This window comes from Leopardus geoffroyi, chromosome A2 (assembly GCF_018350155.1).
Source record: "Leopardus geoffroyi isolate Oge1 chromosome A2, O.geoffroyi_Oge1_pat1.0, whole genome shotgun sequence".
Taxonomy (NCBI): Eukaryota; Metazoa; Chordata; class Mammalia; order Carnivora; family Felidae; genus Leopardus; species Leopardus geoffroyi.
Genome location: NC_059331.1, coordinates 29,882,182 through 29,907,196, shown reverse-complemented (window position 1 = coordinate 29,907,196; position 25,015 = coordinate 29,882,182). Strand labels below are relative to the sequence as shown.

The 25,015-nt window shown below is 38.0% G+C and overlaps 1 protein-coding gene across 6 annotated transcripts in view; it reads right to left on the bottom strand.

Annotated features, from left to right (window-relative positions):
- Positions 1–1,010: 1,010 nt before the first annotated feature.
- The window catches only part of PTPRG (protein tyrosine phosphatase receptor type G), a 719,983-nt gene continuing 695,978 nt past the window's right edge, over positions 1,011–25,015 (bottom strand). For all 6 annotated transcript variants that reach the window (XM_045496941.1, XM_045496940.1, XM_045496944.1 and 3 more), the window contains 7 exons: positions 24,851–24,944; positions 23,881–23,957; positions 23,259–23,387; positions 19,934–20,080; positions 19,056–19,198; positions 6,135–6,270; positions 1,011–5,541 (listed from right to left, as the gene is read on the bottom strand). In XM_045496941.1, coding sequence (XP_045352897.1) covers positions 5,395–5,541; positions 6,135–6,270; positions 19,056–19,198; positions 19,934–20,080; positions 23,259–23,387; positions 23,881–23,957; positions 24,851–24,944 — 873 coding nt within the window. In that variant the 3' untranslated portion in view covers positions 1,011–5,394. The remainder of the gene's footprint in view (positions 5,542–6,134; positions 6,271–19,055; positions 19,199–19,933; positions 20,081–23,258; positions 23,388–23,880; positions 23,958–24,850; positions 24,945–25,015) is intronic.

Sequence of the window (25,015 nt, the reverse complement as noted above, 5' to 3'; positions counted from 1 at the left end):
AGGGGGCAGACGTGAGTTGACAGGAGAGACAGACTCAGGTGAACCGGACCATACAAGCAGCACCTAAAAGGCGCAACGGTGACTCGGTTCCAGCTTGTTAATGCCATGTGAAAATGTGAGCCTGGTGTTGTAACACTGCCCACATTTTTGAAAAGAGTTTGAATCTTGATGTCAAAGCTTTTATTTCTTAAAATGTTGGTAGATTGCTCATGTGACTTTTTAAAATTATGGGCCGAATAACCTGTATCTGTAGACCATCAATTTGTGACCTATTGCGCTCTGTGATACAGAGTATTAAGTCTCTGAGGGTGTAATTTGAGCAAGGCTAGGGTTTTTATCATCTGAGAGATTCATTATTTTGTGCTGGAGTTGGTCTAAGAGAGCCCTGGAATAGATTAACATATTTTTTCTTAAATTCCTAGTTACTTAGGGAGAATGAAACGTCAGCTCTTGTTGTCTGTGGAAAGAAAAATGGGGGCCCTGGTAGCACTGAGCTCCTGATGTGAACCCACCGAAAGTTCACGGGGCATGGTGGGCCCAAGCCGTCAGGTTTGAGACCTGCGTACCCCTCCCTGTTTGGAAATGTCAAAATTGCTCCTAAGTAGAAGCGATTGTAGGGATCCTACATACATCTCATAGAGTCTCCAAAAGTGTTGGCAGGATACATCCTTCATCCAACATCGTAAATAAGAGGTAGAAGTTGCTATAAATCTAGTTGGTATACTGGAGGAAGTAATAATTCTGCTTACACCTTAGCAGATTCATAATGCAAATCAAGTTTGATTCCATATGTAGGTAAACATTGGTCATTCTTCACTCTTTGAGAAAGGTAGAATTCAGAACAGACATTTCTTTTGGTTTGCTGCCTATGTGAAGATGACTCTTTACATTGATACCTGCCAACCCTCTGTCTTAGTTTTCATGGTAGTAAAATAAATGTTATCTGTTAAGGGAGACTAGTAACTTAATTTTATTGGAGATACTTTCATAGAAATGCTCAGCACTAATGATTACATCAAAAACCATACTTTATTTTATGTATAGCAATACAATTTACATATTAAATAACACTATAATAGAATGATTTGATATAGTTTTAAACAGAAGAAAAAAGGGAAAAATTTCAGGTTACAAAACCCCTCCCCCCTGAACAAATTAAAAAAAACAAAACAAAACAACAATCACTTTTGCCAAATGGGTCAATGCAACGAATGTATTCAGTGACTAATTATGTCTAATTCCTATTGCACAAATGGTCAATGGAATTAAGAAACAAAACCCAATTTTCACAATCACTGCCTCAAAGAAATAACACGTGTTGGATTCTTTTGGAATGCAAAGATATAGTTCTTGCTACTTCAATATACAGAAAGTTGAATTCACATATCCACCACAAAGAAAAACCCAAAAAACTAAAACAAAACCAAAACAAAACAAAACTATGACGGAGTTGAAACTAGAAAAAAATTAGCTTTATATGAAAATATAAAATTCTATGATTATATACCATAGATACAAAGTTTCCAGAAGATGCTTATCCAAGCAACAAAATATTTACAGTTTTAATGATTTTAGCTATTTCAAAATGAAGTGAAAGAAACATGAATTAACATGAAGGCTGAGGTTTTTTTTTCTTTTTTCTTTTTTAGAAACAATGGCTGCTTGCTAGTTTCAAATGTCCTAACAAAAAAGGAGTCACTACCCCAAATGTTGGAGAGTTGCAACGTTTTATAAAATCGGCTGTCTCCTTTTCTGGAGATGTTTATTTCTTAAAACTCAAGATTTTTCTTGAAATTAATTATCCTCTGTAGAAAATGCTTCCCTTTGCAAATATTTAACAAAAATACTAAAAACAGTTTAACAGCTAAGACAAAGTAGAGGCCAAATATTAGTACAATTCCTTCCTATTTGTAGCATGCCTTCTTTCTAGAGATAAGTAAAGCCAGTATCGCATGTTAAATGGCAACTAAGGGAAAGCGCAAAGGGGTAAGTGAAATTATAGCTGTTTAAAAAAAAAAAAAAGCAGGCATTTTCCCTTCATATAAAAATTCACTGGCACCTTTTGAACATAATCTTTAGAACACAGGAGTTGAAAATGCATTTTCCAGTATAATTGCTAAATTCTTAAGACAAACTACATTTTGATTATTATTTCTTAAATTGTGATGAGTTTGGGTTTATTTTTTGCTTAGAATTAGTAATATGTATCTTTGGTAAATTGGTATCTATATTTTAATTTTTAAATATATATGCATTTTAAGAAAAAAATTCCTAACAAGGCAGTTGTGCTGTGTCATTATAAAATAATTAAGGTTATTTGTTGATTTCAGTATGTCACTCTGGGCTAAAATTTCCAACAGCCAAACCTTGAACACCATCAACTTCTCTGACCGTGCTGGACTGTTCAACTTGAAATAGACTCTTAAAGCTCCAAGGCATAAAAATTTAGGAAAACCAATTCAATGATCTTACTTTTGAAATTCAGAAGTTAACTTTTTAACACACGCGTATATAAAAGAAGACATTGTGGCTTTTGGATGCAAAAAGAGTTCTCCTGATGCCAGTAAGGGGTCTCCTCTGATGCCCAGTATGGCCACTTGTTCTGATCACTGCAGTCCAGTGTTGTATGATGTGTGCATTCTGTTCACCTAGAGCTAAATTCATACACCCACCAGCTTATTTTATAAAATAGCACATGATCGTTTGCAATAGCTATTTCCTTTCCCCCTGAGTGCAAATGGTAATAACCTTGTTGTGTAGTTAAGCAGTGTGTTCATGTCTCAAACAAAACACCATCTTTGAAACTCTCTGCCTCTGGAAAGATGCAAGCATATTTCTACTGATAACAAATGAAGGATCATATTCAGGATACACTCTCTGGGGCAAGTGAGGAACGAACTGCTGAACAGAGCTGTCCTCACTGAAGTGTGTTTGGACCACTTAGGCAAGATGGGCAAACAGCAACTGCTCATGTTCCAGTGTGTGAGGATTTGCACACTTTGGCTCAAGCCCACTATAGACACACAATTTCTCTGAGAACTTCAAGCCACCCTTTTCAATGCTTCTGTTTACTCGCGATCTTTCTTTTATTATAACTACGATACCCATGTAAGAAATGGTCACAGGATTGTGTTGGAACTTAACGGTTTTCACGAATGGAGCCCTCTATAAATAGCACAGAAGGAAATACGTGCTGTTTTCTAAGCAGTGTTCACTTGTCTCAGAAAAAATTACCAAGGGACCATGAACCCCAACATTACTTCTCACAGCCAAACCTGTGCCAACTACTAAAAAACAGTTCACTCCTATCAATACTCTATATAAATTAAGTATAATCTGCTTGATTGACTGAAAAGGATCTAGCTCTTGCCATGATCTGCAACCTTGCCCTTCCTGATTCCCCTCAGCCTTCCGGCAGCTGTGGTGTTTCTGTGTTCAAGCTTCTCTCCTTCTGTGTAGATAGAGCTTCCTGGTGTTAACCTCTGACGGCAGCAGAGGGGCCGCAGAGGTGTTCTTTCTTCTAGCACATACAGTTTAGCGGACTTCGCTCACTTGCGCACCTTTCCTTAAGCCTCACCTACATGGTTTGTGAACAGTGGACTATTGCCATGTTGTAGAATTTATGTGATGAAAACATGAGATTAACCCTGGCAAGTGACACAGTTCATGAAAACGCCATCAACCTGGCCTATGCATCGGAACTCCCAAACTTGGCCGGTAGCCTCTCCTTAGTGGCTTTGCTTCCTCAGCACCACTCTGACAGACTTCACAGAAAGCCAACTTAAGAGAAATAGAACCTCAGCGCTGATTATCATTAATGTCACAGAACCTACCCAGATAGTATGATAGTAGCCAGTATGGAGTTGTTGTTGAAGTTTATTGACATAAAAATTAACCAAAACTCTTTTCTTCTTGACACGCCCAGTTCTGGTGATGACTTCACTTCTAACAGAAGTCATCCCTTAAACACAAATACGTAATAGAACAGATCTCGGTAAGGAGCTTATTTTTCTAACTGAACTGAAATTTCTTATTAATGCTCCTAATTTCCCAATTGTGTACTTACGGCAGGGTGAATATGGCTCCAGAGGCTAGATCAGGTAAGTGCCTTGGGCTCTGTGTAATGATTACTAGCCTCTTTGAGGGAATTGTGTCTGTTCTTGGGGCTAAACCACACCAAGCCATCCCCATCTTTGAAAATCTATTTGAAAATGTCCATATCCTCTTTTATTCAAGATTCTGATTTCGTCTCTCCAAATCAGACTTCTCCATGTGTGGGAATCTACATAGTCCCAAGACTTTTGCTAATAAAGTATTTTCAGTTTTATCCTAAGTACAAGAATATATGTCATTATGGAATTTATCAGGAAATATTTGGCAAAAAAGGAAAGAAAAGAATGTTAACTATTTAGGTAGTTTTTATTAGAGTGCTAGACGAGTAATAGGGATATTTTAGAGGGCTAATTTCAAAGTTACACACCTGCAGAAATTTTCATTGTTCTACCTGCCATGATGTATGGTATTAGAAACCAAGAACCATTAATGGAGAGTTACTAAAGGGATAGCGGAGCTGTGTAAACTATTGCCATATCCCTATTGTAAAAGATAGCCCTGACTGCAGGGTGTAACTATTTCAGAGGGTCAAGATGGAAATAACACACACCGTCCACATAGCTACTGTGAAAACTGTAATACAGAGATATCCTTTATTTTGACACAGTTGGGGAATTTTTTTAAGCTATGAATATAACTTCAACTAATAAGTGATGTTCACATAAAGCTCTTAAGCCTTCTAATTTCTTAATGGATACCTTTACCATCATAAACGGAACTGTTTCAAGGCCATGAGGTTGACAGACTGTCTCAGTAGCTCCCAGGAACCTGCTATTCTTTACAAGAAAACAATGCCCATCCACTCCATTAAAGTACAGAAGGCAGACAGTATTGAGCAGTGCCTAAAACAAACAGAGGAGAGGACCGAGGAAAAGCTCAGCATTGCCTGCTAGGAGGATGCAGCTGCTTTCGCAATAATAATAAAAAAACCAAGATCCACTGTCCTGACAAAACCTTCACTGTACTGAACTAAAAAGTAGCATGTGTGTTCTCATGGAATGTCACATCAGGGCTTGCTTTAGGATTAGATTATAGGCAGTAACACTGATCATATAGTGCAAACTAGGTAAAATTGCGTTTCACTGTGTGAAATGAACAGAGGTGCAAATGCTCAGTAGGATACCATTAAGACATAAAATGGCAAAAAATAAATATCAAAACTTTTATCAGTGTAAAAAAGTAACTGGGTTATTGTATAACCTAGAGTCTGGCAAAAAAGGCCTCAAAAAAGTTCTCAGTCTTCAGAAGTTTTACAAATTAAGTGCCCGTTCGGGATTCCAATCACACTAGAGATTCCATGCTCTCGGCAGGGTCTGATTCATCTGCAATGAGAACAGCACCATTTTTGTCCACTGTCATGGGACCATTTCCATTTTCCTTAGTGCTGACCAGGCTGAGCATTGCTTTATAGACAAACTGGTATTGTTCCTGAAAAACAAGGAGAAGACAGTTTGAGACAAAGAACAGCTTAGTCATTTCATCTAAGGTAGAAAGACCAATTTTTTAAAAAGGTAATTATAAAAAAACAAGAATATACATTTATGCTAAGAAACTTTAAAAAATGACTTGAATCCTTTCATAGTGGAGACCTTTGCCTTCTGCATGTCACTTTGATTGTTGTTAGTTGGGAACTCATTCTCAGTACAGACAGTGAATTAAGAGAATGGAATATCCCTGTGCTAGCACTGGAGAATACCATACTCTAGAAAGCAGAGTTTCCTGCTCTCAACACTAATGATGTTTTCAGGAAGATGATTCTTTGTTGGAGAGGTGTGTCTGCTGCATGCCAAGATGTTTAGCAGCTTCCCTGGGCTCTGCTCAGTCGGTGCCAGAGCACTGGTCTTCATCGCCAGTTGTGGAGACCAAAAAAAAAAGTCTCCAGATGTTGCCAAACATCCCCTGGGGGTGGGGGGGGGGCGGGGCAAAACCACCCCTCACTGACAACCGCTGCTCTAATTCAAGTGTTTGCCTGAGTTTCGGTTGATGGAGGAACAGGTTTCACAAAGAAGCAAAGTACTTACAATGTCTGTGAATACTCCAGGCCTCATAAGATTGATCATTTTTGCAACCTGGAAAACATCCACAGCATTTTCATTCTCCAGTTGCTGGGACAGGGTGGTAAGGGCACACAGCATTCCTGCTGAAACTGCTCCATACCTTGGGGAGGAAAAAAAAAATGCTATTTCAGATTTGCTAAGGGATTACATTTACTGGAATGAAATTAACACCATATATTTGCATGGTGGCATATGTTTACATAGTCCACACACGGACTGCACTGACCTCTCTTCTTGAAATCAGTGAAATGCTGGACAGGGGGAGAAGATGTAGAGACTAGCACAAAGGTGCCATTTGTTCATGAATGTGAAAGCTCCCAAACTGGCTTATCAGATACTCAGCTTGATACTCCAGATGAAATGAGAGGTTTAAAATTAGCCTGGGGATAGCTATAGAAGACTTAATGCTGGGGACGAGGTGGGAAAAATACGAGAACCCTAACTACAAGCTCCTGGATGTGCAGAGGTAGGGAAAGGATCTGAAAAAAAAAAATATTCCCCCCCCCCCCAAAAAAAAAAAAACCCAGCTAAATCAAACTTAAAAAACGTGACTTGAAATGTGTGGCTCAAAATGCAGTCAGAAAAGTTTCAAAATGAATTTCACATTAGGTCATTGTTTTTGGCACTGAAGTGGAATTTTGCCAGTTAGAGTACCTGTGATAAAAGCCTTGGAAAAATATGGTTGTTTTTGACACACACAGTCTCTCTCTCTCTCTCTCTCTCTCTCTCTCTCTCACACACACACACACACACACACCCATTTAGAATGGAAATCCCATTTTTTTCCAGGAACCTCTGGTGGCACATTAGTGTTAAGAAAACACAGGGATTGAATGAATTGTTCCAGGTGATGATGTTGGTAGAAATGAAACTAGAATTTATATGGCTTGCATATTTATATGGCTTGTGCCCACTGTTCTATTAAAAACCATTGAATGTGCAGTTTATAGTGCAGTTTATGTGCAGTTTCTGAGTTTATCGTTCTATGAAATTGAAACATTACAGATGTTTTACATCTTTAATACAAATAAGACCAAAGCTCCCAACTTTAGAGGTCACCTAGCTAGAGGTAAAAACTGTTCTACATTTAGGTCCAGTCGCCCAGAGTCCAGTTTGTTGGTGCATTTCAGTCTGGTTCATTACTTCCGTGCTGTATGCATACTGGACTCACTGACTTCCCTGTAGGTGGGCATTTACATGGTTCGTATCTTGGGCATACCAGTGAATTACCATGAGTAGAAAAAGTGGCTCACAGGTATGCCCATTTTTAGTTTTAAAGATACTGCAATGTTTCTCTCCTAGTGGTTGTTACCGGTTTATCCCCCTCCCAGCATGAGAATACTTGTTTCTCTGACATCATTTTATTTGAATTTTTTTAAAGTTTATTTATTTATTTGGAGATCGAGAGAGTGAAGAGGGGATGGGGGAGAAGGAGAGAGAGAGAATCCCAAGCAGGCTCCACACCGTCGACGCAGAATCTGACATGGGGCTTGAACTCACAAACTGTGAGATCATGACATGAGCTGAAATAGAGAGTTGGATGCTTAACTGACTGAGCTACCCAGGCGCCCCCATCTTCTTGTCATTTTAAAGTTGAAAAGCTTCTCCTAATCTGATGGGTGAAAAATTGTATCCTAATGTTAGTTTAATTTGCATTTTCTTGATTACCAGGAAGTTTGAGAATCTTTTGTGTTTATGGCCTGTGTTTCCTCTTCTGAAATTGTGTGTTAATATGCTTTGGCCATTTCTCTTAGCTCTCTTTTATTTGTAGCATAGGTTGTAAATATTTCTTCCAGTGTCTCAGTTTCCCTTAACATTGTTTGTAGGTACTTTTGTTACACATAATCAAATGGCTTCATCTTTTATTTTTGGCTTTTTTGGAATCTTGAGAATGCTTTTTCTAACTCAGCACTTTAAAAACATTCTCCTACATTTTTCTATTTTTATTTTTTACATTTCATTGTATATTTCATCTGAATCCTATTTTGGTATAAGGTTACGGTCTGATTTTACTTATTTTTCTAATGGATGACTTTTTTTTTTTTTTTTTTATTGGATAGTCTCCTCTTTTCTCATTGAGTTTCCTTTGTATCAAATACTAAATTGTCATGTAGTTTCTGAAATCTGTTTGGCCCTTTAATCTATTTTTTGTATTTCCCTACATTTAACTCCTATAGATTTTTAATGTTCTGACATTCGAAAGAGTAAGTTCCTGTAGTCTTGGCTGTCTCTACATTCATTGTTTCATGTTTTTTTGTGCTTCAAACATCTGTATTTTCATTTTTACTTGTACACTCATTTGCAAATACCTCTACTCCTTGATTCCTTCCCGTCCTGTTTCATATTAGTCTTGAAACTGAATGCTCAAGGAACACAAAAAGTTTTACTGGGGTTTTGCTTAGTTTGCCCTCAATACATAGATTGGTTAGAGGACAGTAACCTCTTTTTGAGTTTTTCTGTTCATGAACATGATACCTTTTCTCCCTTTTTCAGGTCTTTTGTAGTTATCATTTACATTTTACAGTTTTCTTCATTGTCTTTGCCAGTTTCATTTTAGGGTAATTTCTAGGTGCCTTTTTAGAGTCTGTCACTCCTAAGAATGGCCTCTTTTTATGATCTTTTGTTTGGTTTCAGTTGATACATAGGAACATTAGTGATTTTCACATGGTGAAGTTGTATCCTGCCATGCAGAACTCTTTTTAAGTTCTAATAATTTGTGGATTATCTAGGAAGTTGGCTTCATCTTTATCTGCCAATAATGTTAGTTTTGTCTCTTTTCAGCTTTTGTATTTCATACATCTTTTGCTTTTATTGCATTGGCTAGGACCCGGTAGTTGTGCATTGTAACACTGCAAGGGGGTCTCATATTGTTGTCTTTCATGGTAAAGCCCCTAAGTTTTTCGTGTTAAATAAAGATGTTTGCTGTGGGCTTCTGATAAATAACATTTATCAAGTTAAAGAAGATACTTGCGACTTTGTTTGCTAGGAGTGTTTTCTTTTGGGGAGGGAGATCACGAGTAAATGTTATTTTATCCTGTGCTTTCCAACACCTATTGACTCTTTTAGCAATTCCTTTAATAATGCCCTGAATTCCCTTGAGAGAGCAGTGGTAACACAACCAGCTCTACACCCTTTTCATGATACATGAAACCATCTTACTTTTAATGATACATATTTCTTTTAATCCAACATACTGGATTTTGACAGTTTTATTTAGATTTTTGTACCCCTAATCAAATAAGTAAGATTGGCCTATACTTTTCCATTCTGGTGTTCTCCTTTTTTTTTTTTTTTTTAAATCAAGGTTACATTAAATCTCCTGTGTTTGTTACTCTTTAAGTACAGCCTAGTGAGGACTTGGTGGGCCTTAACAGTTTGGGAACTCGTCTGTTTATTCAGTTCTTGGTGATCACTAAGGTGTGTTATGCTCTTACTATGTGCCAGGATCTCTTGCAGGTATTAAGCGTGCCAACTTAATCGTCACAATAATCCTGTGCTATGACTGTTGTTATTCCCCTTCCAAACCTGAAGAAACAAGGTACGTTCCAGTGACGTAACTGGCCAAGGCCTCACAGTTTGCCAGACGAGTTTAGTTTGAGCTGATACATGTTAATGGTTCATAATAGAAGCTAGTATATACAATATGTTCAGTAAACACCATTTATTATACTTATTATTGAGACTTAAACATGTATTGGTATAAACAATTTCAAGTGTTTATTTTAAAATATTTCTATTTTAACCTTTTATTATTAGAAAACATCAAACACTTGAAAGTACTGTAACTTTGATGTAGCCATTACTCAATTACAGCCGTCACTGGCTCATGGCCAATCTTGTTTCACATCTACTTCCTCCCGCATATCCTTTGAAGTAAATCCCAGGTATTTTATTCATTAATATTTTAGTATAAAAGATAAAATTAAAAAAATATATATAAACATTATCACACCTCAGCAAATGAACAGTTACCAAATATTTTGAGTGTAACTGCAGATACATGGTAGATGCTTTTCTTCCCAATGGCAATTTATGCCCTCCCTACTTTTTCTTCACCATTTTCCAAAACTGTATGTTTTATGAGACTAAGTTCTTAGAAAATCTCAGCCGTTATTTCTTTAATCTCGTTTGTCAACATGGATCACTTCTGAGACGTATGTTAGAACTCACCTATCTAGTCCGTAACTAAGTTTGATTTCACTTCTGTCCGTTCTACTACTACTAGCCTGTCTCTTGTTTTTCCCCTATCTTGGACTCTCTCACTTGTTCCTGTTTGATTATACATGTTTCTGTTTAATGTCCTAGTCTTCTGTTAGATCTCTGAGCATGTGTTCTATTGTAACTGCTCCAGTAACTGATTTACACTTTGTTGTTCTTCTTGCTTTGATCATTATGTTAACTTTCCTCAGATTCTAAATTGTACTCAGTTTACCTTCTTATTTAGCATGACTAGCGTTTTTTTTTTTTTTTTAATCCTCTGTACTAATTATTATTTTTTCCAGTAGGACAAAAATCTAACCTTTGCTTAATCTAGTGAAACTGTTAGACTCAGGACCCTTTCCCCAACCTCCCCCTGTCCCCCAAACCAATCTCTTTGTTAAAGCTCTCCATAGCCTTTCAGATAGAAAAGTCCCGTATTACGTATCTTGTACAGTGTGTACTCTATGTGGATGTACTCTCGCCTGTCCTTGGATTGCCTTTCTTAGATTTAGCCACTCTTAAATAAGCACCTAAATTAAAAGGAAGCACCTACACAGTAAGATTTCAAACAGGACCAGAAACTAAGTCAAATTAATCAAATCCACAGATCATTTAAATATTTTCTACATACCAAACATGATAGTGAAAGGGTAAAGACTGAAAAAATAGAGGCCATTCTCAGATTAGGAATTAGATAGAATTAGAGGATATTTATTGAGTTTCATGGATTTGCCCTTCAGACTATAAGAACTTGGTAAAAAAGTGATACTAGTAATTTTATAACGTATATAAAACAAGAGTAGTGTACAGATTCACTGTTTGCCTTTCTCAAAGGGCCCCATTGAGAGGAATGTTTATTTAGTGCAGCTAAGAAGAAAGGAAAATGTGTTTTCATCTTTCCTTGCCTATACCTCAAAGAAATAGAAGTCCTTGAAGTTCCTGATGGACAGTAATGTAAGTGCTCTATATTCATTTTAAACCACAGTGGGATTCCTTGTATTGTCAGTGTGTATAATACCTCTGCCCACTTAATTATATTTTTTACTCTTCCATATAATTATTGTACCTTCGCTTTTAAGAGGTTTTAACAATCACTTTATTGCTCGAATAAGCATTAAAAAAAAGTTTTAAAAATCATAACCAAAAATGCAATCCAGAGTTATAACTCTGTCACTATGAAGAAACTAAAGCTTCCCGTAGAAATCATTAGGGCAAAAAGGAAAACAGAGTTAAAGCTTGAATATGCAGCGGTCTGGGGGAATCAAGGCAACATGAAAGCCTTCCACAGGACTTTAAGAAATTAACACTTTGGGGAGTGCCTGCGTGGCTAAGTTGCTTAAGTGTCCGACTCTTGATTTCAGGTCAGGTTGTGGTCTCAGGGTTGTAGGACTGAACCCCATACTGGGTTCCTCAGTGAGCCTGGAGACTGCTTGAGATTCTCTCTGTCCCCTCCCACAATCTCTCTCTAAAATAGTACTTAAAAAAATTTTAAAACTTTGGAAGTGAATGGGAAAATAAAGTAGGGAAACATGGTCTGGAGAACTGAGGGACATGAATGCCAGAGTGCTTCCTGTGACAACCAGTGGGAGGCAGTGTTAACCAGCAGGATTAGATAGATCTGGATCTGACTGCAGCCAGGGCCAGCTTCCTGGCCAGGGTCTGACGGGTCTCCTGCTCACAAGAGTCTTGCCCTTAGTTTAATGCTGTGCTGTTGCCATCTGGAACTTTTTTTTTTTACTGAAGTATAGTTGATATACCGTATTAGTTTCAGGGGTGTGACAATGATTTGACAAGTATATATGTTATGAAATATTCACCATGATAGTGACCCAAGTTATTACATTATTAAGTATATTTCCTATGCCATACTTGTCATCTCTGTGATTTATTTATAACTGGAAGTCTGTACTTACTAACCCCCTTCACCTATTTCACCCCTCTCCCTACTACTGACAACCACCAGTTTGTTCTGTTTATCTTAGTTTACTTCTGTTCTTTGTTTTTATTTAAGATTCCACATAGAAGTGAAATCACTTGTATTTGTCTTTATCTGATTACTGCACTTAGCCCAATACCTTCTGGTTCTACCCATGTTGATGTAAAAGGTGATTTCTCTTTTTTTTTTTAATGCCTGAGTAATATTCCATTGTATACATACATCACATCTTCTGTATCCACTCATCTATTTACAGACATTTAGATTTCTTATGTATTATGACTATTGTAAATACCGCTGCAGTGAACATAGGGGTGCATGCCTCCTTTTCAATTAGTGTTTTTGTTTTCTTCTGATAAATGCCCATAAATGGAATTACTGATCATATGGTATTTCTATTTTTACTTTGTTGAGTAGCTTCGGTGCTGTTTTACATAGTGGCTGCACGGATTTATTTTTTCCATTTCTTCTAGGTTTGTCTAACTTGTTAGCTTAGAATTTTTAATAGTACACTCTCATTATCCTTTGTATTTCCTTGGTGTTGGCTTTAACTTCTTTTTCATTTGTAATGTTATTTCAGTCTGCTTTCTTTCTTGAGGAGTCTGGTTAAAAGTTTCTTAGTCTTGTTTATATTTTCAAAGAACCAGGTCTTGGTTTCATTGATTTTTTTTTTTTTTTAAGCTTATTTGTTTATTGTGAGAGTGGCAGAGAGAGAAGGTGAGAGCGAGAATCCCAAGCAGGCTCTGTGTTGCCAGCGCAGAGTCCACTGTGGGGCCTCAAACCCATGAACTCATGAGATCATGGCCTGAGCTGAAACCGAGTGGGATGCCTAGCCAACTGAGCCATCCAGGCGCCCCTTAATTGATATTTTCTATGGTTTTTTTAGTCTACATTTATTTCTACTCTGATCTTTTTTCTTTTCTTCTCCTAAATTTTGGCTCTGTTTGTTCTTCTTTTTCTAGTTCCTTTAGGTTCCTAAGGATAGACTGCTTGAGAGTTTTATTTCTTGAGGTAGGCCTGTATTGCTATAAATTTCCTTCTTAGAACTGCTTTTGCCACATCTCAAAAGATTTTGCATGTTCATTTGCCTCCAGGTATTTTTTAATTTCCTCTTGGATTTCTTCATTGAGACATTGGTTGTTTAATAGCATGTTATTTATCCTCCATCTATTTGTATTTTTTCCAGGTTTTCTTGTAATTTATTTCTAGTTTCATACTATTATGGTCAGAACAAATGCTTGATGTGATTTCAGTCTTCTTAAATTTATGGAGATTTGCTTAATGGCCTAATATGTGATCCTGGAGAATAGTCCCATCTGTACTTGAAAAGAATGTGTATTATGCTGTTTTGGATGGAATGTTCTGTATGTATCTGTTAAATCCATCTGGTCTAATGTCTTGTTCAAGGCCAGTGTTTCCTTATTAATTTTCGATCTGGATGATCTATCCATTGACATAAGTGGGTGTTAAAATTCCCTGCTATTTTCTTACCTTCAATTTCCCCCTTTAGATGCTTCTATGTTGGGTGCATAGATATTTACAGTTGTTGTATCCTCTTCTTAGATGGATCCTTTTACCATATGTAATGTCCTGATCTTGTTAAATTTTTTTTTTTTTTTTTTGAGAGAAACAGAGCACATGAGCAGGGGAGGGGCAGAGAGAGAGAATACCAAGCAAGCTATGCACTTGAGTGCACAGCCTGATCTCACAAACCTTGAGATCATGACCTGAACTGAACAAAGTCAAGAGCCAGACACTTACCTGACAGAGCCACCCAGGGGCCCCTATTCTTTATTTTAAAGTCCATTTTGTCTGCTATAAATACTGCTACCCCAGCTTTTTTTTTTTTTCTTTTTTCATTTCTGTGGAATATCTTTTTCCATCCCTTCAGCTTTCAGTCTGTATATCTATTTAGGGAGTCTTTTGTAGGCAACATCTGGGTCTTGGTTTTTTTATCCATTTAATCTATGTCTTTTGATTGGAGCACTTAAACCACTTACTTATTTGAGAGGTATGTACTTTAACTGTCATTTTGTTCATTGTTTTCTGGTTATTTTTGTAGTTCTTCTAGGTCTTTTCTTCTCTTGCTCTTCTCCCTTGTGACTGATGTGTTGATTTCTTTCTGCTTTTGTATATCTATTATAGGTTTTAGGTTTGTGGTTTCTGTAAGGTTCATATATAACATCCTAAATATATAGCAGTGTATTTTAATGGTTGCTTAAAGTTTGAACACATTCTAAAAACTGCACTTTGACTTATCCTCTCCATGTTATTTATATATATATATATATACACACGTATATATATATATATACACATATATATATATGATGTCATTATACATCTTAAAGGAGTCACAAAATAGACAATTTTTTTTTTTTTTAGATATAATTGATTTTACTGCTTTGGTCTTTTAATATTTATACTAGTTTTAAGATTGATTTACTATGTTTACTATGTTGGTTTTACTAGTGAATTTTTTTTTTAATAATTTTTTACTTACAGCCTTTTCTTTTCCAAAGGGGCGTCTTTAATTTTCTTCTGAGGCTGGATTAGTGGTGATGAGCTCATTTAATTTTTGTGTGGTAAATGCTGTATCTCTTCTTCAACTGTGAATGGTAACTGGGTATAGTATTCTTGGTTATGGGTTTTTTCCTTTCTACACTTTGAATATATCATGCCACTTCCTTCTGGCTTGCACGTTTCTGATGAAAAATCAGCTGAGAGCTTTCCTTTGTAAATAACTAGTGCTTCTCTCTTGATACTTGTAGAATCCTTGATTTATCTTTATTATGTATCTTGCTTTATTCATCTTGTTTGAGGCTCTCTGCTTCTGGGACTTGGATATGTGTGTTTCCGTCCCCAGGTTAGGGAAGTTTTCTGCTCCTTTCTGTCTCTGTTCTCTTTGTGGGACCCCGAAAGCAGTAATGTTAGTGTATGTGGACATGCTGTTGATTTCCTCTAGTGTGTTTTTCATTTCAGTTATTGGTTCTTCTTTGTATTTTTTCTTTCTTTGTTGAGGTTCTGAGTACATCCACTGTTCTCTCAAGTCTGGTGAGCAACTTTATGACCATGACTTCGAACTTTTCATCTGGAAATTCTTAATTTTTCCATAGGGCTCCATAAATTAGGTAGCTGGTCCTGGCTCTGACACTAACTGTATATGTGTACGCAGGCCATTAGCTTCACACTACCTATTTTTTTCTTATGTGAAGAAGGGATCCCAAAATTACCCTCTTAGTGGGGTAGTGGTAAGGTTCAAAGGAAAACCAGAATTATTTCTGGGGGTCTTTGCAGCAGTGGGTATAGAAAGCAGTCCATATATTTATGCATCTCCTATGGAGTATCTCAGGTTCAAATTAAAAGATTACTGGTGATACTCAAAGAGCTCTTGCTTATTTGGGCTATATCCCCTCTATTTATCGTATGAAAAATTAGAACTGAGAAAATGTCAAAACACAAGACCATGCAAGCACCTGTTACAGAAGCTGTCAGAGTGAGAATGAACAAAGCAAATGGTATCTTTGTATTATTATGAAAATGGTTTTGACTTTTTGAATTCCCTAAAAGGGCCTCCTTCCCAACCAGCAATCCTTGGATCATTCTTTGAGAATTATTAATCAAATTAGCCTTCTATGGTATCTAATAGGACGATAGAGCTATATGCAGAGTGAATAACTATTTGCACAAGAAACTGTTTTTCTGTGAGTGAATGTCTAATCTGTTGTCCCACAAGATGGTAAAAACTGTGCTTATGTTCTAATCCTCTTCTGTCGGAAGGAACATAGGGTCTGCTTAAAAACTTTGACAGTAATGCTACACATCAGCCTCTGAATCTTGAATACAGGATGCTGTGAATAAAGCAGTTTGCCTTTATAAGTGGTGCTTGTGCTCAGATACAATCAGTTTACTTTTGGGCGAGGAATTTTATCCTTAGATCATTTTTCTAGGAACTTCGTCCACCTCACAACACAGCTGACAGCCCTGAGAGTAGGTGTTAAGAGATCTCTGTGAAGACCAGATAAATATCTAGTTTGTGCATTTGAAGTTCAACTCTTTGCCTTAAGTGCAAACACTTGGGACTCCAAGCCTGCTCACTTAAACATTTTTAAGCAGGTAAGATGATAAAACAAAACGCAAAGCACAAGGCTCTCTGGGAAAGGTTCACATTAAGGATATTGTATGTATGTATCCTTCATTTGTAGGTCATCATAATCTGAAGCACGGAACCTGCTATGTGCCAGGCATTAAGCTTCACTCTGTAGAGACTGGGACAAATAAGTTCTTACTGCCAGTGTCAGCAGTGTAGGGGGTGACAGTCCCGTGAACAAGTGGGTGCAACATGATGTGATACACAAGAACAGCACAGCTAAGAATGTGATGTCTGTCAGTGATTTTAAATGATTACCTCTAGGGCCGCCCGGGTGGCTTGGTCAGTTAAGTGTCTGAGTCTTGATTTCGGCCCGGGTCAGGATCTCCCTGTTGCCGAGATTGAGCCCGGCATCGGGCTCTGTGCTGACATGAGCCTGCTTGGGATTCTCTCTCTCCCTGCACTCCCAACACCCGCCCCCCCGGCCGTCTCTCAAAATAAATATTTTTAAAAGATAAATGATGACCACTGGGATGAGTCACCAATAGTTTCAAGGAGAATGACTTCTGAAGTGTCTGTTGACTGACAGAGCACTCAAAGGAAGTAGCATTTGCAGGGCCAAGGTGGTCTACAGGAAGGAATGGACTGAGGACTAGGATGACAGCTGCATGAGTAAACTTTGGCCAGACTGCAAAGGAATTTGGAAAGTGTACTGAATGGGTGACATCAGTAAGACTCGTGGCCAGTCGGATGTGGAGGTGAAGGGACACACAAAAAGGGCTCTGCTTTGCACAACTCAGTGGCTGGAGGCAGGCTGCAAGGATGAGTTTGGTCTTAGACATGCTAAATTAGAGGTGTCTGTCAGCCACCAGGAAGGGATACTAAGAGGCACAAAAAGTAGGTAAGATGGAAACTGAAAGGTAACTGGTGTTCACAAGATTGTATTACTGCTGGCAGGTGTTTAAATAGTTCAAATTTGCTTGAGTAATGTGGAAAAGTAATTTCTCTGGAATCCCTTATCTCCTAAAGAGTGGATACAGGAACACATGTCTTTAGGAGGTTTTTAATCTAGCTCACCTACATGGTATGTGCTGATCTAGTTCAGAATTAATTTACTCTTTTCTTGTGTGGGCCTGCGAACTACATTTGATTAATTTCAGAGGTGACATATTCAGCATGAGGCACAAAATAAAAATCACTGAGTAAGACAATATATCCCCAAACTGAATCTAGACAAAAGAATCAAACAGTTCTTTTTAAATGACTTACCAAGTTCCTGTTTTTTCTCTTTCCCTCATCCCTTACCCATGAAATGTAAGTTTAGCTCCATTACCAACTTGAATACAAAATAACAGCAAAATCACAGACCTGGGCAGCAACATTAGAATTCAGGCTGAATTGATAGCAGCTGGCAAACCCCAAAGGTATTTGAAAAGCCAATACAGATTAGTGGGGAAAAAAAATCTCTAGAAGCAGCCTTAATTTTATACTATAACTGCATACCCTAAATTTTCATAGACCTGTAACGGCTGCCCAGTTACTTTGAAACAGTCATTATTTCCTAAAACAAACTCCAGAAAACTCTTTGGAAGCAGCCATTAATATGGCTTTCTTCAAATAAGAGAGAACCATGATTTGAGGTACAGGTGTTGACCTAAACTTGAAGTCTGTGGTCACTTCATGTTGCAGAAAAAATTGAAAGACTTAACAATAAGCTTGACTTTCAAATTGGTTAGTATCTATGCTTCCAGAGTGGCTGCCGATTTAATGAATGTAATGGATGCACTGAGAATTTGCTGACGAAAGGAGCTACCTTGGAAATAAAACACCAAATGAAGATATCTGATTGGTGCCACATTAGCTAAAGGTCTGTGAGATTCTGAACAATCTGGAATTACACAAGTGATTTACAGGTCAATGCGTCATTACGTTTGACCCCAAATATTCATATACCATAAAGTTTACCTATGATCCTTTCTACTTTAGTAAGAAGGAAAGTATCTAGGTTTGAATACCATGTGGATGCCTAGAAGATTTGACACCAGGCACAAATTATTTGTTTTCTTTGAACTTCCAAACAGACTGTAAACTCTAAATTAAGTAACTTTCTCACTCCTAATCAATGAAACCATATTTAAAAATTTTTCTTCTAGGGGCACCTGGGTGGCTCAGCTGGTTGAGTGTCGGGCTCTGGGCTGACAGTGTGGAGCCTGCTTGGGATTCTCTGCCCTGCCCCCAACTTGGGTGTGCGTGCCCTCTCAAAATAAACAAACAAACATCCTTCTAAAAAAAATTAAAAGTCTTCTTTCCTAATAATGTTTGCTGAAATTCAGTGTAGGGTATAAAAATAATTGTTTAAATAATGGAAATAATAATTTAAAATTGTTTTTGAAACGTAAAACCTCAGAAAGCTTTCAAGTGTACCTTTGTAGGCTGGTACAGTGCTTTCACCTTTCTAGAACATACACTCCAGGAGTACCTGAAGCCTTGGAAGAGTGGGACACATTAAAACTCAAACAGATCTACAACCTGCCCCTGTAGACACTGGAAAAAACTCAGAATGGTCACAAGCAGATAGAGTCTGTCTTTCCCTTTCTACTCCTATAGCAATTCCACAAGAAACATGTTTGAATTTTAAAATTAAGAAATAGATACATACTCATCATGAACAATGGTGGGGCCGTCCCTTGTTAAGGCCTCTTCCTTGATGACATTGATAAGTTCGAAAGTACTGCTGATGGGGGCATCTGGGTTAGGCCATTTGGGACACTGGAAATGCCGAACTTCTAGGACATAGTCATCCTGTAACCAATACAACAGAAGTCACAGCCCAGCCCATTAGATCTGTAATCTAATGACTAGAACTTGTTCCTGAGATAGGATAGAATTGAAGAATGCCCCATTAACCAAAATGGGGCTGGTAAGAAGAAAAATAGTAGGGAGGCCTGCCTGCCATTAAAAAATGACCAGGTCATGTTAGTGAAACAGTAAAATTCTGTTTCATTCAGGTGACAATAAAATTGCAAGTGCCAATAAATTATGAGACTTTGTATCCTACTCTATCTTATCTATAAATTGAAAGGAAAAAAATGAGAGGTTAAATCATCATTTAAGTTACAATAACTTATCCTCCTCGTCCTTTCATATCCACCCCATAAGAAGGCAGTTGTTATACATCAAAATGTCATTTACTAAAAAAAAACAAACAAACAAACAAAAAAAATCTTATCATCTGCAACACATTGCAATGTTTACATTTCTGGTGGCAAAGAAAATACTGAGCTCTAGTATATTGTTTTTATAATTAGGTCAACAGACCTATTTGTATGCATGCTCAACCAGAGGAACGGTTACATTTCATCTGCCCAGCTGGAAAAAGCAAATATTTGAAGGAAGGAAAAAGGGAAGTGTACGTATTTGTAATGAAGTCATACTCAACTGCCTGGGCCCCACTTGAGGTGGTAAGTTACTCTGTTATTACTTGGATGATACAGGGCCCAGGTAGGGCTGTGACTGAGAAAGGCAGCTTTAGGTTACCTGTGTGGCTTCAAGGATAAAGTCATGGATGATAATTTGTTCTTCATTTGAGAGGCACAGTCTGTCTTTGCTGATAAGGGTGACGGTAAAGGCCTCACAGTTCATGGATTCTTCTCGACTTGGCCAGTATACAAACTCATCTTCTGCCTGTGGGAACCGCCCCCAAAGAAAAAATTCCTCTGCAGTGCTGTCAAACATTTGTTTTTGAATTTTCTTGTAAATTGATGTATCCTGTCTGTCACCTCCCATACCTCCCGAGTCACCTTTTAACTTGGGCACATAGAATTATATCCCCCTCTAATCATCCCAAGTTCAGTGGTCACTGTAAATTGTAATTGATAATAACTGTATTCTAGCCTTGCCTCCCTACATCACTGTAACAACCAAAAATGCTCCCCCTAGAGGGGACATATTAAAATTAATCGACTTGGATCCTGTCTGGTTTACTATGATGTATTACAGAATATCTCTCAACTGGGGCTAATATATTATTTCACAATTGCTTAAGCAACGAAGACATCCTAGTTGTTACTTCCTGTGGCTTAACATTTCTACAGTTGATTAGCATTTTGCATAGGAATTTCATAAACGTGGTCTTAATTTTTACAATATACTAGGGAGGTGAGGGATTTTTATCATCTGTCTTTACAGACAAGGACATCAAGACTCAGAGAAGCCTGTAAGTTGTCTCAAATCACACTTGCTACTAAATGGTAAGCAACAGAACCTGTCTGGAAAGAGGCTGTGCATAAATAAGCTTATGTTGGTTCTAAGTACAAAGTGCTTTTTCAAAGAAAAGTTAATCTAACCATGTTAGGTGTCAAAAGGAGATTAACACGGAAAAAGGCTTTCAGCCTTGAGTCAGGCAAGCTTTAAATGTTCATCTATTTTAGCATTAAAAATAAATATTCAGGCTCTGTACTTGAATTCCATCCCTGAAAACTGCGGAGGCCGAAGAAAAAGTGAAGAGATGTAGAGGTGGGAGTCTTTGTGAGAAATACAACGATTAGGGTAAGACCCCTGACCCCCCCATCCCTCTTTTTCTTATCAGTCCAAATGGCAAACTCTGCTTTGCCTGGAATAGCTACACTTCCATGGGCATTTGCCTGAAAATGCTTAGATACTACTAGTGAAGTCAGAAATAATTCTGAATAATGTTCAAAACAAAGAAGGTTTTGTTTAATCTTACATTGTTGCATCAGAAATGAGCCAACAGTCCAATAAGACTTATCACCCTTTCAAGTTTCAATATAGCTTATTGCCAAGTACATTTTTATTTTTAAAGCTCAGCATAAGGGGAAACAGATTAGCAATTGGGTTTAGGCTATACAAAAGACAGTCTGTAACTGTCAGGGGTTTTAATACATTTTGTCCAAGGAAATGGAAGGAAAGGAAATAGAAGGGAAGACCCTTCTAACAGATACTAAAGATGTAAGGTAATAATGGACAAGGCCTATAAATTTAACCAATGCGCAGAGATTAAACACAGGATTTAGGATTGAATAAATTAATCTGGGCCTTAATTTCCATATCTGAAAAGTGGGAATAACATTATGTACCTGTAAGAAATTAACTTGAATAGTAAATTATCAAATTGGCCTAATGACTGCCAAGGGGATTTTAATAAGCAAACACACACGCACACCAAAACATCTGAGTACAGAAAGCAAATTAGGGAGAAACTGATCATCTTCAAATACTATGAAAAATACATGCTACTTCTTAATTCAGTAGGACCTCTGGTCTCATGGTTATTTTGCTTACAAATACATTTGTAGATCAAAGATGCCTAGGCATATCTAGAACAGTGCATTCTGACCTAGGAACCCGTGACTTTGGGCTAGTCACAGAATCATGGTCTTGTAAAATTACAGCAGTAAGAAATAAAGCAAACAAAGAGAATCTGCAGACATTTTTAAGGAAAAATGTGCACTGACTTTCGACCCCAGAGCTGAGAAGGCAGACATTCAGGATTCTAGCCTGGTCTCCCTCAGCCCGAGGTGACCTGTTCCAGGGCAGTCCTGTGCCCTCACTGTCTGCATAACACGCATGGACTCTGTTGGTCCAGCCTCCCCATACAAACGAGCCCGTGGGTAGAGGCTTTTGGTGACTGTCCTGTGATAAGTGACAATACCAAAACACTGACTCATCCAACAAATGAACGTTTTAACAACCCTAAATGCCTCCAATTTCCACACGCCAAACAGAATAGACCCCTATTGCCAGCTAATTTGAAAATTTACACTCCAGTTTTGAGTTGAAGATTCTCAATTTTGTTGCCATTCTCTCCTACAGAAGCAGTCTTGGTATTCTGAAACTGGAGCAAAATGCGACAAAGTGAACTTCCTACTGACTGGGCACGCAGTCAAACGCATGTCGTCAAGACTAGGGGTTCAATCGCAGGCTGTTCTTTCTCAACGAAAAAATCCACTGATCTGATACTTGTCGAAGCAGCTCCTCATTGTTTCTTATTTCCGTTTTTGTTTTGTGGGCTTACGTGTCCTCATAACTTCTGAACACCCAACGAATTCTGCCATTAAGTTTATTTCGATAAACTTGTTAACCCTTCTTTTATATGGTCTTAGGGACCACAGCAGGGAAGGACTAACTAACTAGAGGAGAAAAGGGCTGTAGCTCAGCCAAGATCTTAGAAGCACCTTTAAACTGGAACAAAATAGCCTTTCTGTATGTCCTTCCCTGTAATGGATCTGCCTTGCCTAAGGTATGGGGGAAAGATAATGATAATTAGTACTTTAGATACGAATTTTTGGGGGAAGGACTGGGAAAACTTTGCTATGATATTTGTCCCACGCCACATCATAGAAAAGGATTAAAAGGTCACTCCGGTTTAAGTCCTGCCTCCAATTATTCATGTATGCCCTTTAGGCAAGTTACTTCCCTCGATTTTCTTCGCTGTTAAATGAGATGATAATAGTATCTATGTCATAAAGTGGTAGAGGGCTAAACAAGTTAGTACGTGTAAACACAGTTACATAGTTAGATGCTATTTTATTTTTCCCAAGGGACATATAGCAACTCAGAGGTTAAGATCCTATATTAATGACGTTACTAAAAAAAAAAAAAAAAAGGCTTTACAAAACCTTCCATGGCCCTGCCATGTATAGCATTAGAGAATCAAGTAATGGAACCGATGGCAACACTTAACTGTGAGACTACAAAAGGAACTTGCTCCAACTTCAAGAAGAGAAGTCTCAATACCCTCCCTAGCACATACAGACAGTGTGGCCCTGTGCTAAGGTATCAAAATGATTTATGCTTCTGGCCTCACAGGCTCATTAATATATAGCAGATGTGCTTTGCTTACCAAGCTCTGGTTGTCTGGCAGCATGACAATGATCTGTGCATTATGATCCCAAATCATTCGCCAGAAATCTTTCGTAGTATGTGGCAGAGGATGCTGGGTTATAATAAATTCATTGCTCCTATAATAGCCCTTCAGTTAGGAAGACGGAAAATCAGCAGTTACAAACATTTTATTCTGACGCTGGGGTAAGTAAAATATGTTCACGAAATAAGACGGCATTGTTTTGACCACACGGAAACAATTGAAAAAGGCAGTCAGTACATTTGGCTAATTTTTAGCTGTATATGCTAACATGTGTCGATATTTTTCGCTCCACATAAATTTCCTCCTAGTTACCCCTGCTGTTTTTACTTAACGGCAATTTCAACATTTATTCAAACGCTAGATGGGTGAAATTAACAATAAAATTAATTCCTTAGTGAACACTTCTCTTAAAGTATTTTTGTACCCCCACTGGCTAGGAGTCTTTTGTTAGAGGTCTCCGGATACAGAAAGCTCTCTAATTTTGATATTACACATCGAGAAATTATTTGAAAAGTGAAATCAGCCACATAGGTGGTATCTGCTCTTTAGCACCTTTTAGTTTAATTGAATTTATTTATAATTAACTGTTGACTCTCACCATGATATAAGAAGCATTAATGTAATCTGTTCCTTTCATTCCAGGCAATGGTGCAAGACCCACTCGAGCACGCTCGGCTATGGTATGGAAACAAAACAAAAACGCCACGTTTGCCTTATTATACACACAGAACGCATAGTGCTTTCTGAGATTCACTCGGTGCGTCACCTATTCCCCTGGATCCCCTTTCAGGTTAAAACTTACCTATATTTTTAACTAAGCTCAAGTGTTCTCTGCTAAGGAGAATGTCAATGGAATTTTGCTGCACAGTCCCAGGAGGGCAGAGGCAACATAGGAATCAAATTTTACTGTGGGAGAGGTTTTCACAGCAGAGCATGAAAAGAACACTCTGTGCAGAGATGACAGGATTTCGGGTGATTTTTAGCCCCGGTTTGATATTCTTTCCATTATACCCACACGTTGTACTTCTGCTGTTTTGCCATAGCCTTATCCGTATCTTTCTCCTGGTAAAGGGCTTAGAAAACAGTGGCCTTTGTCAAGGAAAGATCATCTTTCCAGCGATCAGCCAGGCCTGTGTCTCCAGCACACACATAGTATCCTCTGCCGTGTCCCAAGCTATGGATACAAAGGGCCCCGTCTGCATAGTGCCTTGACCTCAATAGCCAGGATAATGTAATAATGTATTCCGGTTGGACGGATTAGTCAGAGATCCTTAAGCTTTCTAGGAGTATTCATGCCACAGTGATAATGGCTTTATTCATTTTTTTAGTTAAGATGTGGAAGTCCCACAACTCTGGGCTTTCGAGGTGAACTGAAACTAGACTTCACGTGGCACCGAGGCAGCCGTTCGCTGGCACTGACAGCCGCCCCTGCTAGTCTGATCGATGTGCCTGAATTTTCCTGGCAGAACTCTTCCCCTTGGTAGTAGCTGCCTCTTTACAGAATACATAAAATGCAATGAAAAAATACTAACACATTCCACCAAGTCAAATGGATTTTAAGATCTTACATGGCACGACCGAAGAGTTTCTGTTCTTTTCTTTGTTACACTCTTTCTGAGCACTAAAGCATTCCACATACTTCGCATTACATTGCGTGACCAGCTGAAAGAAAAGTAACGCTTTAGTCTTCATTCAAAGGTGTAACTGTGGACATGTTAACTGACCGTAACATG